A 19,478-nucleotide genomic window follows, 5' to 3' on the forward strand; every position below is an offset into this window, starting at 1 on the left:
AGTTCCTCTCTTTAAGCTAACGCTGTTCCCTTTATTAACAAGGAGCTAAATGCAGTTCCTTTTATTAATCAGGAGCTAAACGCTGTCCCCTTTATCGACAAAGAGCTAAACGTAGTTTTCTTTATTAACCAGGAGCTTAACACCGTATTTGCCGAGACGGAGCCTGAATTCCTGGAGACCATCGATTACGGTAAAGAGGTTTTGTCAAGCGAGTCCCTCCCAGACAAGAATCGGCTGGAGATGAAGGATGACATCCTCAGCATGGCAGAGAGATGGCACTACCTCAACAATAAAGCGCGCGACGATGAGCAGAGGTAAACTAGGGGGAAGGGGTAGGGGATAAAGGACTATATTAACAAGCGCGCGAAGATGAGCAGAGGTACAGTAGGGGGAAGGGGGTGGGGGATAGAGGACTATATTAACATGAAAGCGCGCGACGATGAGCAGAGGTACAGTAGGGGGAAGGGGTAGGGGATATAGGACTATTTTAACAAGAAAGCGCGCGACGATGAGCAGAGGTACATTAGGGGGGAGGGGGTGGGAGATAAGGGGACTATATTAACATGAAAGCGCGCGAAGATGAGCAGAGGTACACTAGGGGGAGGGGATGGGGATAAAGGACTATATTAACAAGAAAGCGCGTGACGATGAGCAGAGGTACACTAGGGGGTTGTGTTGGGGATAAGGGGACTATATTAACATAAAAGCGCGCGACGATGAGCTGAGGTACACTAGGGGGTTGGGGTGGGGATAAGGGGACTATATTAACGCGCGACGATGAGCAGAGGTACATTAGGGGGGAGGGGGTGGGAGATAAGGGGACTATATTAACATAAAAGCGCGCGACGATGAGCTGAGGTACACTAGGGGGTTGGGGTGGGGATAAGGGGATTATATTAACGCGCGACGATGAGCTGAGGTACACTAGGGGGTTGGGGTGGGGATAAGGGGATTATATTAACGCGCGACGATGAGCTGAGGTACACTAGGGGGGAGGGGGTTGGGGGATAAGGGGGTTCAATTAAGAGACGGGGGTTGTGGTACACTTAAGAGAGGGAGAAGGAACACTAGGGGTATAAGGTGGGGTGAACCATAAGGTGGGGTGAACCATAAGGTGGGGTGAACCATAAGGTGGGGTGAACCATAAGGTGGGGTGAACCATAAGGTGGGGTGAACCATAAGGTGGGGTGAACCATAAGGTGGGGTGAGCCATAAGGTGGGGTGAACCATAAGGTGGGGTGAACCATAAGGTGGGGTGAACCATAAGGTGGGGTGAACCATAAGGTGGGGTGAACCATAAGGTGGGGTGAACCATAAGGTGGGGTGAACCATAAGGTGGGGTGAACCATAAGGTGGGGTGAGCCATAAGGTGGGGTGAACCATAAGGTGGGGTGAACCATAAGGTGGGGTGAACCATAAGGTGGGGTGAACCATAAGGTGGGGTGAACCATAAGGTGGGGTGAACCATAAGGTGGGGTGAACCATAAGGTGGGGTGAACCATAAGGTGGGGTGAACCATAAGGTGGGGTGAACCATAAGGTGGGGTGAACCATAAGGTGGGGTGAACCATAAGGTGGGGTGAACCATAAGGTGGGGTGAACCATAAGGTGGGGTGAACCATAAGGTGGGGTGAACCATAAGGTGGGGTGAACCATAAGGTGGGGTGAACCATAAGGTGGGGTGAACCATAAGGTGGGGTGAACCATAAGGTGGGGTGAACCATAAGGTGGGGTGAACCATAAGGTGGGGTGAACCATAAGGTGGGGTGAGCCATAAGGTGGGGTGAACCATAAGGTGGGGTGAACCATAAGGTGGGGTGAACCATAAGGTGGGGTGAACCATAAGGTGGGGTGAACCATCAGGTGGGGTGAACCATCAGGTGGGGTGAACCATAAGGTGGAGTGAACCATAAGGTGGGGTGAGCCATAAGGTGGGGTGAGCCATAAGGTGGGGTGAGCCATAAGGTGGGGTGAGCCATAAGGTGGGGTGAACCATAAGGTGGGGTGAACCATAAGGTGGGGTGAACCATAAGGTGGGGTGAACCATAAGGTGGGGTGAACCATAAGGTGGGGTGAACCATAAGGTGGGGTGAGCCATAAGGTGGGGTGAGCCATAAGGTGGGGTGAACCATAAGGTGGGGTGAACCATAAGGTGGGGTGAACCATAAGGTGGGGTGAACCATAAGGTGGGGTGAACCATAAGGTGGGGTGAACCATAAGGTGGGGTGAACCATAAGGTGGGGTGAACCATAAGGTGGGGTGAACCATAAGGTGGGGTGAACCATAAGGTGGGGTGAGCCATAAGGTGGGGTGAACCATAAGGTGGGGTGAACCATAAGGTGGGGTGAACCATAAGGTGGGGTGAACCATAAGGTGGGGTGAACCATAAGGTGGGGTGAGCCATAAGGTGGGGTGAACCATAAGGTGGGGTGAACCATAAGGTGGGGTGAACCATAAGGTGGCATTACCTCAACAAGTAGGCGGGCGGGGATGAGCGGATGCTGCTAGGTGGAGGGGCGGGCTGATAAGGATGATCTTAAAGGCGTGCGTAGGGGGAGGGGGGAGACAAAAGCTTGCGTTGGTACCCTATATAAGAAGGTCCTGGTATCCAATCCAAGCTTTTCCCCTTCAGGCTCGAGAGCCTTCTAGCGGCGACTGAGGAGCAGTCACGTGAACTAGTGTCCTGGCACGAGCAGTGCGATGGTCTTCAAGCCTGGACTGATGACGTCATTGCCCTACTGGAAACGAGACCAGTCTCTCCCGGCCAGTCGTTCGGTAACATGAAGCGCCAACAGAGTGTCACTGAGGTGTGTACGGGCGTCACGTTATATGACCGGGCGTCACAAAACTATAATGTACTGGGCACGTATGACGTAAAAGTAATGATTTGTGCTCGCTGTAAATGACGTCATCATACTATAACGTATTTGGCACGGATGGCGTAATAGCAATGATTTGTGCTAGTGTAAATTACGTCATCATACTATAATGTACTGGGCACGAATGGCGTAATAGTAATGATTTGTGCTCACTGTAAATGACGTCATCGTGCTATAATTTACTGGTCACGGATGGCGTAATAGTAATGATTTGTGCTAGTGTAAATGACGCCATGATATCGTTTTGGGCAGGGCATGAATAACGTGTACAGGGCTTGAATGACACCATAGTATTTTTGTGCTTATGACGTGAATGACATCATAGTATTGTTGTGCTTATGACGTGAATGACGTCATAGTATTGTTGTGCTGATGACGTGAATGACGCCATAATATTGTTGTGCTTATGACTTGAATGACGTCAAGGTGAATAACCTCATAGTATTGTTGTGCTTAGGACGTGAATGACGTCATAGTATTGTTGTGCTTAGGACGTGAATGACATAGTATGGTTGTGCTTAGAAAGTGAACGACATCATAGTATTTTTGTGCTTATGACGTGAATGACGTCATAGTATTGTTGTGCTTAGGACGTGAAGGTCATCATAGTGTTGTTGTGCTTAGGACGTGAAAGACGGCGAAGTTTTGTTGTGCTTATGACGTGAGTGACGTCATAGTATTGTTGTGCTTATGACGTGAATGACGTCATAGTATTGTTGTGCTGATGACGTGAATGACGTCATAATATTGTTGTGCTTATGACTTGAATGACGTCAAGGTGAATAACCTCATAGTATTGTTGTGCTTAGGACGTGAATGACGTCATAGTATTGTTGTGCTTAGGACGTGAATAACCTCATAGTATTGTTGTGCTTAGGACGTTAATGACGTCAAAGTTTTGTTGTGCTTATGACGTGAATGACGTCATAGTATTGTTGTGCTTATGACGTGAATGACGTCATAATATTGTTGTGCTTATGACTTGAATGACGTCAAGGTGAATAACCTCATAGTATTGTTGTGCTTAGGACGTGAATGACGTCATAGTATTATTGTGCTAATGACGTGAATGACGTCATAGTATTGTTGTGCTTATGACTTGTGTGACGTCATAGTATTGTTGTGCTTAGGACGTCGTGTCGCAACTGATGGATAAGCAGATTGAGGTGAATGACGTCATAGACGAGGGTAACAAGTTCCTTGATGACACGTCTATCGGTGATGACGAGCGCGGAGACATCCACCAGAAGATGATGAAGCTGCACAATGACTGGGATGTCCTCTCACATACCATCGCCAGCAGACAGGAGGAGTGAGTGCTAAACCGTCGTCGACATCATTATAATCATCATTATCACTACCGCCACAATCATCATTACATCATCATCATCATCATCATCATCCTCATTATCATCATCTTTATCGTCATCTTGTCATCATTCTCTTAATATCATGATTCTTGTCATCATTCTCTTGATATCATGTTTCTTGTCATCATTCCCTTGATATCATGATTCTTGTCATCATTACCCTCCTTGATATCATGATTCTTGTCATCATTACCCTCCTTGATATCATGATTCTTGTCATCATTCCCTTGATATCATGATTCTTGTCATCAGCATCCAGGAGAAGATGGTCGAGCTGGAGAAGCAGCACCAAGATATGATGGCGAATTGGAGGAAGCGGTATGGACCGCTTATGGTATGGATCGCACAGGCGGAGACTCGACTAAGCAAGGACTTCGCTATCGCCCCAGACCTCGACTCGGTCAAGAAGCAGCTGCCACAGATTAAGGTATGTCTACCCTGTCTATTCGGGTGCATTACATTCAAGCCGCATTGTCACCTGTTTACTTCCGGGGCCCGACGGATACCTCGACCGACAAAAGACAAAATAATATATTAGAATCCGCGCTGTTAAACAGGCCATCTGCTCTGAATTTTTAGTCACATCCTCGAAGAAACATCCAATAAACTCACTGCTTTAACAATTTTGAAATACTTTTTTTTGTTAAAAATCATTGGAGATTTTCCGTAATCGACCGGAGTAAACTGGTGACAATGCGGCTTTAATACCTGGCATAGAGGCCATTGCTTAAGAGACTTATTAATGATGTAGCCCTCTTGAGATAAAGACAACGGTATTGTATGACACTTTCAACACCATACTCCCTACAAAAAAATGTTTGTAATCAGCATTAATGTGTTGAACTTTATTTGTAAAGAGCTTCGCGAAGGAGAAACAAGGCCGAGCTCAAGAAGTGAAGGAGACCCAAGAGATCGGCGAACACCTCGTCAAGGACTCGCACATCAACGAAGATGATAAAAACGAGATTCAGAAAGAGATGGACGAACTCCAGCACCGGTGGACAGAGCTGGACGAATCACTGCACTGGAAAGAAGACCGGTGAGTATGGGTCCAGCTTTATTGGCAATCGTTTATTTGTCACTTATATGGATACAGGAAATAAGGCCTTCGTCTTTCCTTGGAAGTAAGAACTGTCTTTTCTTTATGATAACTAGTTTATCTAATAGGCGACATACACTAACTGATCACGTGACTGATCACGTGACTTTTTGAGTGGCAAATTCAAGCTAAAATAAACACCGGCGCAAGAATAAAATATCTTTATGAAATTAAGCCCTTTCTGACAAGGACTATTTGTTGTTGCTTTTTGTTGCTGTTAGTTAGCCGCTAAATGTCGGAGCATGCGCGAGTTTGTCACCCAAAAAGTAGGGTGAATGTACTTTTGGTCACGTCTTCCCATCATGCCTTGCCCTATCTATGCTAATACTCCCTATTCCCTTGAAGAAAGACCGCTGACTCTTGTTTTATTAGGACGACCGCTGACTCTTGTTTTATTAGGACGACCGATGACTCTTGTTTTATTAGAACGACCGCTGACTCTTGTTTTATTAGGACGACCGCTGACTCTTGTTTTATTAGGACGACCGCTGACTCTTGTTTTATTAGGAAGACCGCTGACTCTTGTTTTATTAGGAAAACCGCTGACTCTTGTTTTAATAGTAAGACCGTTGACTCTTGTTTTATTAGGACGACCGATGACTCTTGTTTCATTAGTAAGACTGCTGACTCTTGTTTTATTAGGACGACCGATGACTTTTGTTTTAATAGGAAGACCGCTGACTCTTGTTTTAATAGTAAGACCGCTGACTCTTGTTTTATTAGGACGACCGATGACTCTTGTTTTATTAGGAAGACCGCTGACTCTTGTTTTATTAGAACGACCGCTGACTCTTGTTTTATTAGGACGACCGATGACTCTTGTTTTATTAGGACGACCGCTGACTCTTGTTTTATTAGGACGACCGATGACTCTTGTTTTATTAGGACGACCGATGACTCTTGTTTTATTAGGAAGACCGCTGACTCTTGTTTTATTAGAACGACCGATGACTCTTGTTTTATTAGGACGACCGATGACTCTTGTTTTATTAGGACGACCGCTGACTCTTGTTTTATTAGGACGACCGATGACTCTTGTTTTATTAGGACGACCGATGACTCTTATTTTAATAGGAAGACCGCTGACTCTTGTTTTAATAGTAAGACCGCTGACTCTTGTTTTATTAGGAAGACTGCTGACTCTTGTTTTATTAGGAAGACCGCTGACTCTTGTTTTATTAGAAAGACCGCTGACTCTTGTTTTATTAGGACGACCGATGACTCTTGTTTTATTAGGACGACCGATGACTCTTGTTTTATTAGGACGACCGATGACTCTTGTTTTATTAGGACGACCGATGACTCTTGTTTTATTAGGACGACTGCTGACTCTTGTTTTATTAGGAAAACCGCTGACTCTTGTTTTAATAGTAAGACCGCTGACTCTTGTTTTATTAGGACGACCGATGACTCTTGTTTTATTAGGACGACCGATGACTCTTGTTGTTTTAGGAAGACCGCTGACTCTTATTTTATTAGGAAGACCACTGACTCTTGTTTTATCTGGAAGACCGCTGACTCTTGTTTTATTAGGAAGACCGCTGACTCTTTTTTTGTACGCAGCATCGAGGATACAGTGCGCAAGCTGGAGATCCAGCAGGAAGACAAGTTGAGGAAATGGGACGAAGGTTTGGACGAGGTGAACACGTGGGTCCAGCAAACCAAGGCCAAGATTCGCCCCGAGCCTCTGCTAGCACGAGATGTAGACGCAGCTTACGACCAGTTCGACAGCTTTCAGGTGGGTTTTATGGGGGAGGGCTCTGTTGTTTTTGTGGGGTCGACATGACTTGTCGTATTATAACGTGATTGTTTGCCCGACATGACTTGTCCTAGTCTAACGTGATTGTTTGCCCGACATGACTTGTCCTAGTCTAACGTGATTGTTTGCCCGACATGACTTGTTCTAGTCTAACGTGATTGTTTGCCCGACATGACTTGTCCTAGTCTAACGTGATTGTTTGCCCGACATGACTTGTCCTAGTCTAACGTGATTGTTTGCCCGACATGACTTGTCCTAGTCTAACGTGATTGTTTGCCCGACATGACTTGTCCTAGTCTAACGTGATTGTTTGCCCGACATGACTTGTCCTAGTCTAACGTGATTGTTTGCCCGACATGACTTGTCCTAGTTTAATCTGATTGTTTGCTCGACATGACTTGTCCTAGTCTAACGTCATTGTTTGCCCGACATGACTTGTCCTAGTCTAACGTCATTGTTTGCCCGACATGACTTGTCCTAGTCTAACGTGATTGTTTGCCCGACATGACTTGTCCTAGTCTAACGTGATTGTCTGCCCGACACGACTTGTCCTAGTTTAATCTGATTGTTTGCTCGACATGACTTGTCCTAGTCTAACGTGATTGTTTGCCCGACATGACTTGTCCTAGTCTAACGTGATTGTTTGCCCGACATGACTTGTCATAGTCTAACGTGATTGTTAGCTCGACATGACTTGTCCTAGTTTAATCTGATTGTTTGCTCGACAGGACTTGGTTCGGGATGCGCCCATCTATCAAGACAAGGTCACGAACTTGAATGAGTTCAGCTCCAACCTGGTCACTGATCCTTGCCTGGGCGAACAGCAGAGGGAGAGCGTGCGAGGCGACATTGCCGAGTGCAATGAGGACTGGAACGACCTCGTCAACCTGGCAAACGCTCGTCAGTCAAAGTGAGAATCTAATCCTTGCACTCTCTTAAAACATCATCCCCTATACTGTCTGTCAGACCGAGTGAGAATATACCCTTGCCTTCTCTCAAGACATCGTCCCCTATACTGTCTGTCAGTCCCAGTGAGAATATCTTCAAATAAGACACCCCCTTTCTGTCTGACAGTCGAAATGAAGAACATTTCGTGCCATCTCTTGAAGGAGTAGGTACTCTTTTAGATGTCTGTCCGTTTTTTTTGTCTGCCACTCAAAGTTAGGGTAACTATCTACTCTCAAAAGAGTCGGTCTTTTTACTGTCCTTTTGTCTGTCTGTTTTAAAGTGCACTTTAACAATTTTGATGATGTTTACTGTAATTTAAATGCTGCATCCCAAAGCTGTATTTGTTGCGTGAGGGAGCCATATTTGTTCATTCTCGTACATGTCATGCAGGTTCGAGTCGAATCTGAACGAGTTGGAGAGTCAGCAGAATGACCAGTTCAACACTTGGACGAGTAGATCGAGCCGTGCTTCTGAACTGCTTGACAAGTTCGAGTCGGAAATGTCCACTCTGGATGAACCACTCGCACTCACCCTAGAGGAAGTGGAAAAGCAGGACCAAGACTTCGATGTAAGCGTGATATTAGGGACCTTAGACTGCCTTTGTTAGTCTAAGGTGTGTGAAAAAGCATCATTTCCATCGGCTGATTTGCGGAAGCCAATGCGATATTTTCGATTGAATTTGGTAAATTAAGTATTAAATTTGGCTTTTAGATGGATATTTCAAGATTTCATCACATTATACGCCTTCCAGTACTTTTTGAACACAATAAAAAGTTGTGGCTGACAAGGGCTCTATGAGCAACATAGCAAACGAATATTTTTTTCCGCAATGACTTTCAAGTACATGCTTATGCTGTAAACGAAAACATAGTAAGACAGTAGCGTTCCAATTCTTGAAGAGCCCTGGGGTGGCGACCAGAGTGTGATAAAAACAAAAACAGAGAGAAATTAGGTAAATTGTGGTGTTCTGCGTCCCCAAGGAAAGGACATTCATGTTTTCATATCTCTACTATTAAATTCTAATACTAATGGGTTTTAAATCTTTGTGATAAACCTTTACGGATTGGTCAATAGTTTTTGTACGAGTTACATACACGATCTTGCCCATTCTAGTGGTATAAAAGTTCTTATATTTCCGCCCCTTCATTTTAGGTGTTTGCGAACCAAGTTGACGTGAATGAAAGCCAACTTAAGGACACTTTCAAACTTGGCGAAGACATCAGAAGGGACTCTAAATACTCCAAGGCAAAGCGCGACAGCGTGCATGGTCAGCTCAACCTGCTGCTTTCCAGATGGGACAGGATCAAGGACTTCGTGGACCTCAGGAAGGGGAGGTAATCACCAGCTGTACTAGGGTTTGCAGTGTCTTCATGTTTGCAGTATCGTAATAATGGCGCGCGATGTCGGAGTAATGCGGCGTCGCGTCGGAATAAGGGTGCTTGATGTCGGAATAGGGTGCACGATTTTGGGTGAAATATTTTGAGGCTTTGGAGCAGAGTGTTGTTTTCCAATTCAGAATGTAATTAAATTTTAGACCCATTTCCCTAAAATTGTAATTACTGCTACTGTGTCAAGTTGTTGTATAAGGTAGCTTGCGTGACCTGTGACCACGTTTCGTGACCCTATTGCGTTACTATTACATTTGTCGGTTTCAGGCTCGAGGAGACGGCCAAGCGGTTACGCCAGGATCGGGAGAACAAGCGAGACGAGTGGGACGACAAACTGCTCGAGGTTGATGTGCTTCTTAACAATGCTGAGAAGGACTTTCGAGCAGCCGACTCACTAGCCGACGACCTTCCGACTCTTAAACGGCAGAATGCCGAATTCAAGGTAAAATTTCCTGCCACTTTCATGGTCCGCCGCCCGTGTTATTGTCTGGTTTTGACACACTTCCTTTTTCTGTCACAGAAAGTAGCAGATGACGTCACGAGTAAAAAGCGGAAGGTGACGGACTTCGACCGCTTCACTAATAAGCTGTCCGCTGACCCTGTGATGGACGATGTATCACGTGACCACATGAAGATCGAGAGAGATGCTCGCTTGGAACGCTGGGATGCTATCCAAGACAAGATTGAGAAACACCAAGAAAAGTAAGACCTTGTATTCCTTATAAACTGGTATGACTAGAAAAACTACAGACAAGCTGTAGAATAACTAGGTGGTATGACAAGAAAGACTACAGAAAAGCTGTAGAATAACAAGATCGTATGTGTAGGCGTGGTGGAATCAGGGAAATAAATCAACACGAGGTTAAATAGATGTAGGTCAAAAGCTAACGCTTGAAATGTCATCCGACAGAGACAACATTCAAAATAAATGCAGTTGACCCAGGTAGTGTGTTTTGTGAGAATTTGGGTAGGGCTCGTTTAAAAGGGTAAGAGAAAGGCTGTCTAAAGGGAGATAGAGATGTAGTATCCAACTTTGAGGGGGTTGAAGGGGGAATTTTCCCTGCTACGGCCCTTGAATGTGTCTGACCAAAGCAAGTGGCAGAAAGTTTTAATGAGCACAAGGTCATTGCTTCGTGTAGGGTATTGATTATTAAGAAAGATAATTCCAGTTAATGAGTTCATGATGTCTCCAAAATAAAAATAAATAAATTGGTAAATTGTTATAAAGTTTATATTGCATCAAAGAGCCTATAATATTTTTGTAGGCTAAATGGCAAACTTGCTGAGCTGGAAAAAGGTCAAGACGAACTGACTGATTGGCGCCACGACCTTTCAGCGATACAAGACCACGTGGGCACCCTAGAGCGCAAGTGCGGCCAGCCGGTATCACGTGACCTTGCCTCTTTAGAGCAGCAAAAAAAATTTATTGACGTAAGTTTGTGTTTGTAATTGTAAAGTGACACCTTAAAATTAAGGGCAGTAACTCCCGCTGGGTTGTCCAGGTGTTGACTGTGTTCAGTTCGATAAGTCTTGTAGAGGAATCTAATATATCAAGTCTTAATTTCAGAACACTGCAAAGGATGCGGAGGTGTTTGACTCTCGCGTGAAGGAGTTCCTACGATCATCTGAAGATCTGATGGGAAAGACGACGATATCTTCCACCGACCGGCGAACAATCGACAAGGAGTGTGACCAGCTTGAGACCAGATGGCATAGACTCAAGACAGATCTGGGCAAAGAGGAGAGAAAGTGAGTTAGGGTTAGAGTTAGCATAGACTCAAGACAGACCTGGTCAAATAGGAGAGAAAGTGAGTTAGGGTTAGAGTTAGCATAGACTCAAGACGGACCTGGTCAAAGAGGAGAGAAAGTGAGTTAGGGTTAGAGTTAGCATAGACTCAAGAGGGACATGGTCAAAGAGTAGAGAAAGTGTGTTAGAGTTAGAGTTAGCATAGACTCAAGACAGACCTGGGCAAAGAGGAGAGAAAGTGAGTTAGGGTAAGAGTTAGCAGATACTCAAGACAGACCTGGGCAAAGAGGAGAGAAAGTGAGTTAGGGTTAGAGTTAGCATAGACTCAAGACAGACCTGGGCAAAGAGTAGAGAAAGTGTGTTAGGGTTAGAGTTAGCATAGACTCAAGACGGACCTGGTCAAAGAGGAGAGAAAGTGAGTTAGGGTTAGAGTTAGCATAGACTCAAGACGGACCTGGGCAAAGAGGAGAGAAAGTGTGTTAGGGTTAGAGTTAGCATAGACTCAAGAGGGACATGGTCAAAGAGGAGAGAAAGTGAGTTAGGGTTAGAGTTAGCATAGACTCAAGACGGACCTGGGCAAAGAGGAGAGAAAGTGAGTTAGGGTAAGAGTTAGCATAGACTCAAGACAGACCTGGTCAAAGAGGAGAGAAAGTGAGTTAGGGTTAGAGTTAGCAGATACTCAAGACAGACCTGGTCAAAGAGGAGAGAAAGTGAGTTAGGGTTAGAGTTAGCAGATACTCAAGACGGACATGGGCAAAGAGGAGAGAAAGTGAGTTAGGGTTAGAGTTAGCATAGACTCAAGACAGACCTGGTCAAAGAGTAGAGAAGGCGTGTTAGGGTTAGAGTTAGCAGATACTCAAGACGGACCTGGTCAAAGAGTAGAGAAAGTGTGTTAGGGTTAGAGTTAGCATAGACTCAAGACAGACCTGGTCAAAGAGTAGAGAAAGTGAGTTAGGGTTAGAGTTAGCATAGACTCAAGACAGACCTGGTCAAAGAGGAGAGAAAGTGTGTTAGGGTTAGAGTTAGCATAGACTCAAGACAGACCTGGTCAAAGAGGAGAGAAAGTGAGTTAGGGTTAGAGTTAGCATAGACTCAAGACAGACCTGGTCAAAGAGGAGAGAAAGTGAGTTAGGGTTAGAGTTAGCATAGACTCAAGAGGGACATGGTCAAAGAGGAGAGAAAGTGTGTTAGGGTTAGAGTTAGCATAGACTCAAGACAGACCTGGTCAAAGAGGATAGAAAGTAAGTTAGGGTTAGAGTTAGCATAGACTCAAGACAGACCTGGTCAAAGAGGAGAGAAAGTGAGTTAGGGTTAGAGTTACCATATACTCTAGACAGACCTGGTCAAAGAGTAGAGAAAGTGTGTTAGGGTTAGAGTTAGCATAGACTCAAGACGGACCTGGTCAAAGAGGAGAGAAAGTGAGTTAGGGTTAGAGTTAGCATAGACTCAAGACGGACCTGGTCAAAGAGGAGAGAAAGTGAGTTAGGGTTAGAGTTAGCATAGACTCAAGAGGGACATGGTCAAAGAGGAGAGAAAGTGTGTTAGGGTAAGAGTTAGCATAGACTCAAGACGGACCTGGTCAAAGAGTAGAGAAAGTGTGTTAGGGTTAGAGTTAGCATAGACTCAAGACGGACCTGGTCAAAGAGGAGAGAAAGTGAGTTAGGGTTAGAGTTAGCATAGACTCAAGAGGGACATGGTCAAAGAGGAGAGAAAGTGTGTTAGGGTTAGAGTTAGCATAGACTCAAGACAGACCTGGTCAAAGAGGAGAGAAAGTGAGTTAGGGTTAGAGTTAGCATAGACTCAAGACAGACCTGGTCAAAGAGGAGAGAAAGTGAGTTAGGGTTAGAGTTAGCATAGACTCAAGAGGGACATGGTCAAAGAGGAGAGAAAGTGAGTTAGGGTTAGAGTTAGCATAGACTCAAGAGGGACATGGTCAAAGAGTAGAGAAAGTGTGTTAGGGTTAGAGTTAGCATAGACTCAAGACAGACCTGGTCAAAGAGGAGAGAAAGTGAGTTAGGGTTAGAGTTAGCATAGACTCAAGAGGGACATGGTCAAAGAGGAGAGAAAGTGAGTTAGGGTTAGAGTTAGCATAGACTCAAGAGGGACATGGTCAAAGAGGAGAGAAAGTGAGTTAGGGTTAGAGTTAGCATAGACTCAAGACTGACCTGGGCAAAGAGGAGAGAAAGTGAATTAGGGTAAGAGTTAGCATAGACTCAAGACAGACCTGGTCAAAGAGGAGAGAAAGTGAGTTAGGGTTAGAGTTAGCAGATACTCAAGACAGACCTGGTCAAAGAGGAGAGAAAGTGAGTTAGGGTTAGAGTTAGCAGATACTCAAGACGGACATGGGCAAAGAGGAGAGAAAGTGAGTTAGGGTTAGAGTTAGCATAGACTCAAGACAGACCTGGTCAAAGAGTAGAGAAAGTGTGTTAGGGTAAGAGTTAGCATAGACTCAAGACGGACCTGGTCAAAGAGTAGAGAAAGTGAGTTAGGGTTAGAGTTAGCATAGACTCAAGACGGACCTGGTCAAAGAGGAGAGAAAGTGAGTTAGGGTTAGAGTTAGCATAGACTCAAGACAGACCTGGTCAAAGAGGAGAGAAAGTGAGTTAGGGTTAGAGTTAGCATAGACTCAAGAGGGACATGGTCAAAGAGGAGAGAAAGTGAGTTAGGGTTAGAGTTAGCATAGACTCAAGACAGACCTGGTCAAAGAGTAGAGAAAGTGAGTTAGGGTTAGAGTTAGCATAGACTCAAGACAGACCTGGTCAAAGAGGAGAGAAAGTGTGTTAGGGTTAGAGTTAGCATAGACTCAAGACAGACCTGGTCAAAGAGGAGAGAAAGTGAGTTAGGGTTAGAGTTAGCATAGACTCAAGACAGACCTGGTCAAAGAGGAGAGAAAGTGAGTTAGGGTTAGAGTTAGCATAGACTCAAGAGGGACATGGTCAAAGAGGAGAGAAAGTGTGTTAGGGTTAGAGTTAGCATAGACTCAAGACAGACCTGGTCAAAGAGGATAGAAAGTAAGTTAGGGTTAGAGTTAGCATAGACTCAAGACAGACCTGGTCAAAGAGGAGAGAAAGTGAGTTAGGGTTAGAGTTACCATATACTCTAGACAGACCTGGTCAAAGAGTAGAGAAAGTGTGTTAGGGTTAGAGTTAGCATAGACTCAAGACGGACCTGGTCAAAGAGGAGAGAAAGTGAGTTAGGGTTAGAGTTAGCATAGACTCAAGACGGACCTGGTCAAAGAGGAGAGAAAGTGAGTTAGGGTTAGAGTTAGCATAGACTCAAGAGGGACATGGTCAAAGAGGAGAGAAAGTGTGTTAGGGTAAGAGTTAGCATAGACTCAAGACGGACCTGGTCAAAGAGTAGAGAAAGTGTGTTAGGGTTAGAGTTAGCATAGACTCAAGACGGACCTGGTCAAAGAGGAGAGAAAGTGAGTTAGGGTTAGAGTTAGCATAGACTCAAGAGGGACATGGTCAAAGAGGAGAGAAAGTGTGTTAGGGTTAGAGTTAGCATAGACTCAAGACAGACCTGGTCAAAGAGGAGAGAAAGTGAGTTAGGGTTAGAGTTAGCATAGACTCAAGACAGACCTGGTCAAAGAGGAGAGAAAGTGAGTTAGGGTTAGAGTTAGCATAGACTCAAGAGGGACATGGTCAAAGAGGAGAGAAAGTGAGTTAGGGTTAGAGTTAGCATAGACTCAAGAGGGACATGGTCAAAGAGTAGAGAAAGTGTGTTAGGGTTAGAGTTAGCATAGACTCAAGACAGACCTGGTCAAAGAGGAGAGAAAGTGAGTTAGGGTTAGAGTTAGCATAGACTCAAGAGGGACATGGTCAAAGAGGAGAGAAAGTGAGTTAGGGTTAGAGTTAGCATAGACTCAAGAGGGACATGGTCAAAGAGGAGAGAAAGTGAGTTAGGGTTAGAGTTAGCATAGACTCAAGACTGACCTGGGCAAAGAGGAGAGAAAGTGAATTAGGGTAAGAGTTAGCATAGACTCAAGACAGACCTGGTCAAAGAGGAGAGAAAGTGAGTTAGGGTTAGAGTTAGCAGATACTCAAGACAGACCTGGTCAAAGAGGAGAGAAAGTGAGTTAGGGTTAGAGTTAGCAGATACTCAAGACGGACATGGGCAAAGAGGAGAGAAAGTGAGTTAGGGTTAGAGTTAGCATAGACTCAAGACAGACCTGGTCAAAGAGTAGAGAAAGTGTGTTAGGGTAAGAGTTAGCATAGACTCAAGACGGACCTGGTCAAAGAGTAGAGAAAGTGAGTTAGGGTTAGAGTTAGCATAGACTCAAGACGGACCTGGTCAAAGAGGAGAGAAAGTGAGTTAGGGTTAGAGTTAGCATAGACTCAAGACAGACCTGGTCAAAGAGGAGAGAAAGTGAGTTAGGGTTAGAGTTAGCATAGACTCAAGAGGGACATGGTCAAAGAGGAGAGAAAGTGAGTTAGGGTTAGAGTTAGCAAAGACTCAAGACGGACCTGGGCAAAGAGGAAAGAAAGTGAGTTAGGGTAAGAGTTAGCATAGACTCAAGACAGACCTGGTCAAAGAGGAGAGAAAGTGAGTTAGGGTTAGAGTTAGCAGATACTCAAGACAGACCTGGTCAAAGAGGAGAGAAAGTGAGTTAGGGTAAGAGTTAGCAGATACTCAAGACGGACATGGGCAAAGAGGAGAGAAAGTGAATTAGGGTTAGAGTTAGCATAGACTCAAGACAGACCTGGTCAAAGAGTAGAGAAAGTGTGTTAGGGTAAGAGTTATCATAGACTCAAGACGGACCTGGTCAAAGAGTAGAGAAAGTGTGTTAGGGTTAGAGTTAGCATAGACTCAAGACGGACCTGGTCAAAGAGGAGAGAAAGTGAGTTAGGGTTAGAGTTAGCATAGACTCAAGACAGACCTGGTCAAAGAGGAGAGAAAGTGAGTTAGGGTTAGAGTTAGCATAGACTCAAGACAGACCTGGTCAAAGAGTAGAGAAAGTGTGTTAGGGTTAGAGTTAGCATAGACTCAAGACAGACCTGGTCAAAGAGGAGAGAAAGTGTGTTAGGGTAAGAGTTAGCATAGACTCAAGACAGACCTGGTCAAAGAGTAGAGAAAGTGAGTTAGGGTTAGAGTTAGCATAGACTCAAGACAGACCTGGTCAAAGAGGAGAGAAAGTGAGTTAGGGTTAGAGTTAGCAGATACTCAAGACAGACCTGGTCAAAGAGGAGAGAAAGTGAGTTAGGGTAAGAGTTAGCATAGACTCAAGAGGGACATGGGCAAAGAGGAGAGAAAGTGTGTTAGGGTTAGAGTTAGCATAGACTCAAGACAGACCTGGTCAAAGAGGAGAGAAAGTGAACAGGATATCAGAGAACAGATAAGCCTATCTTTTGGAGTCCTAACGTCCTTTGTTTTACAGGATTGATGAGAGACGCGAGGCGCTACTTCTTCGACTCAAGACTCTGCTCGGTCAATGGGAACACAGGAAAACCGCAGTGTCCACGTGGTTGTCTGAAATGGAAGCGGGTGTCAAGACCCAGGGTGCACCGGCGGCCGACTTGGACAAAGCGCGTGGGCAGAAACATGAAATGGTGGTAAGGGCAGGCTTTTCTATACAAAAGTTTTCACTGACCTTTCCGCGATACCAAACGTCATTATCTCTTTTCCAGGAAATATGCCGTGAGATCGCCCAGTATGCCAAGCAGATCAGGGACCTAGAAGAGTTTGCTGAGGCCACCACGCGGGAACCCTGTATGCGAGAATTCGAGCAGAAGCTGGTGACTAACGAAAAGGAGTCCCTTAGAGCACGATATGAGGACCTTGATCAAAACGCGGAGGCCGTAAATAAAGCGTACGTATCCATGAATAGAGTACATATTCGTAATAAAAGCAGATATTTTCGTGAAAAAAGTCTTTTTTAATAAAAAAAATACCGTTAGTTTATTGATTTGTTTACTTATTGGTGTTTTGTTTGTTGATGCGCTTCAGTTTGAGCGAAAGGGTAGATAAGTTGGAAAAAGAGCAGCGTGCCAAGATGGACCAGTGGGAGACCAAGACGGCGCCGCTGAACGAGTGGCTCGCGGACGCGGAAGTGCGTGTTGAGTCATGTGACCCAATTGGGTACGATGTCCCCATGGTAGAGCGACAGCGGCAGGAAACAAAGGTAACCCGAACTCTTATAAATTACCGGGAGTCTCGGATGTACAATCTCGAAAGTACATTTTCTGTGTTTGAATGTATCAGACTTATCAAAACGAATCAAGTGAAGTCCCTTCATCGACCAATTTTTTTTCTAAAAACGATGTTGAAGTACTTCTGGTCTCAATACTTTATTGTCTTGTCTGATCTGTTATTTATTTGCTTCTTACGGGCCTATTTTTCTCATGTTTTCAGTATCCTCATAAATACCCTTTCGTGCCTATCTTTCTGATGTTTCCAGTATCTACTTATATACCCTTGCGGGCCTATTTTTCTTGTGTTTTCCGTAACTACATGAATACACTTGCGGGCCTATTTTTTGTCACGTAGGAGATGATGAACGACTTCTTGAAGCAGAAACCTAAGTTCGCATCCGCACGGGACCTGGGTAACAAACTAGTGACCGAACCTTGCCTCGGTCGGGAGGAGAGAGATGCGCTAGAGCTCAAGATGACTTCACAACAAGAACAATGGGATGAACTCTACGAAAGCGTCACGCAGCGTAATAATGAGTAAGTATTGCGTCACGCAACGTAATGAGTAAGTATTGCATCACGCAACGTAATGATGAGTAAGTATTGCATCACGCAACGTAATGAGTAAGTATTGTGTCACGCAACGTAATGATGAGTTAGTATTGCGTCACGCAACGTAATGAGTAAGTATTGTGTCACGCAACGTAATTGTAAGTATTGCATCACGCAACGTGGTAATGAGTCACCGAAATGATTCGAATAAGCGCCCTCCTTTGAATAAGCGCCCCCTTTGACCTCGAATATTAAAATAAGCGCCCCTTCGATCTCGAATTTTGGAATAAGCCCCCCCTTTTCGAATTTTCGAATAAGCACCCCCTTCGACCTCGAATCTTTGGAATAAGCGCCCCCTTCGACCTCGAATTTTGGAATAAGCGCCTCCTTCGACCTCGAGTTTTGGAATAAGCGCCCCCTTCGACCTCGAATCTTTGGAATAAGCGCCCACTTGGACTTCGAATCTTTGGAATAAGCGCCCACTTGGACTTCGAATCTTTGGAATGAGCGCCTCCTTTGACCTCGAATTAGCGCCTCCTCCCCTCAAAAGAGTAAGTATTGTGTCAAGCAAAATATATATTAGTTAGCATCGCTTCATACAAGGTAATAATGAGTCACTATTGTGTCACGCAACGTGGTGATATGTTCAAGTAATAGTATCACGCAGCGTAGCGATGAATGTTGTGATGTGATCAAAGTACTTGATGTATTGGGGTTCAAAACATGTGATATGTTTTTTTTAGGATTCAAGAAAGGCTTAAACAGTTAGAAGAAGAGGAAGAAGCGAGAAAACGCGCAGAACTTGAAGATAAGATGAGAAGAGAAAACGAGAAAAAACGAAAGGAGGAAGAACGAGCCGAAGCCGAGCTGAAAAAGAAGGAGGAGGAGGTTCGGTTCTTCTCAAAATAATGATATCTTATTATTCAAATTTCCCAATGTCAAAGACGAGAAAGGAGTTTTTCTTACAGTACAAATTCCTAAAGAAAATCTCGTTGGGCCGAGATTCCAGTAAACTTCCCAAATATCAAAATTTTCAAGTTCCTAAAATCACATTCGTTCAATCAAGATAGCCCAACCTAAAAGGTTTTGTTAATTACAAAATTTTGCCCGGCTTCTTGGGAGGGAGATTGAATTGATGATGATAACATATTTTCTCGCGTTTAAGGAGAGGCAACGAAGAGCGGAGGAAAAGAGGAAAAATGACGAAAAGGAGAAGAAAAAGAAAGTTGACAATAAGGTAAAAAACATAATAATTGTGTTATTCTATTTCCAATGTTTTGCTAAATCACTTTTTCTATCGTAGTTCTTTTCAATCCAACTGACTGATATGTATTGCTAAATCACTTTTTCTATCCAAGTACTTCTCAAGCCAGCTGACGTACGAGCCTCGAGTTGCTAAACCAGTCGAGGAGTCTCACGTGATGAGTAGTCCCTACGGTGAACCAATCATAATCTCTGACGAACCTCTTGTCGAGGGTGCTCTTGTTGATGACCAGTTCTCAGATCCCTTCGCCGACGCCGAGAATGAGAGCCGCAATAAGCTCGCAACATGGCGAGACAATGCTGATGAGGTATGTGCCTCGTCCCGGTACTGCGAGTAAAAAGT

General features: G+C 44.5%; 1 protein-coding gene across 3 annotated transcripts in view; it reads left to right on the forward strand.

The window, feature by feature from the left end:
- LOC116618501 (dystrophin) overlaps positions 1–19,478 on the forward strand; it is a 111,480-nt gene that overhangs the window by 67,557 nt on the left and 24,445 nt on the right. For all 3 annotated transcript variants that reach the window (XR_007306459.1, XM_048721549.1, XM_048721550.1), the window contains 20 exons: positions 133–314; positions 2,632–2,806; positions 4,009–4,190; positions 4,501–4,675; positions 5,106–5,287; positions 6,911–7,085; positions 7,835–8,016; positions 8,445–8,622; positions 9,207–9,388; positions 9,710–9,884; positions 9,963–10,144; positions 10,708–10,873; positions 11,010–11,191; positions 16,567–16,741; positions 16,817–16,998; positions 17,136–17,310; positions 17,676–17,857; positions 18,616–18,760; positions 19,038–19,109; positions 19,231–19,443. Coding sequence is in view for 2 of the 3 variants with exons in the window: in XM_048721549.1 (XP_048577506.1) it covers positions 133–314; positions 2,632–2,806; positions 4,009–4,190; positions 4,501–4,675; positions 5,106–5,287; positions 6,911–7,085; positions 7,835–8,016; positions 8,445–8,622; positions 9,207–9,388; positions 9,710–9,884; positions 9,963–10,144; positions 10,708–10,873; positions 11,010–11,191; positions 16,567–16,741; positions 16,817–16,998; positions 17,136–17,310; positions 17,676–17,857; positions 18,616–18,760; positions 19,038–19,109; positions 19,231–19,443 (3,462 nt within the window). In the remaining variant the exon portion in view is untranslated. The remainder of the gene's footprint in view (positions 1–132; positions 315–2,631; positions 2,807–4,008; positions 4,191–4,500; positions 4,676–5,105; positions 5,288–6,910; positions 7,086–7,834; positions 8,017–8,444; positions 8,623–9,206; positions 9,389–9,709; positions 9,885–9,962; positions 10,145–10,707; positions 10,874–11,009; positions 11,192–16,566; positions 16,742–16,816; positions 16,999–17,135; positions 17,311–17,675; positions 17,858–18,615; positions 18,761–19,037; positions 19,110–19,230; positions 19,444–19,478) is intronic.

The sequence above is a fragment of the Nematostella vectensis genome, chromosome 14 (assembly GCF_932526225.1).
Source record: "Nematostella vectensis chromosome 14, jaNemVect1.1, whole genome shotgun sequence".
NCBI lineage: Eukaryota > Metazoa > Cnidaria > Anthozoa > Actiniaria > Edwardsiidae > Nematostella > Nematostella vectensis.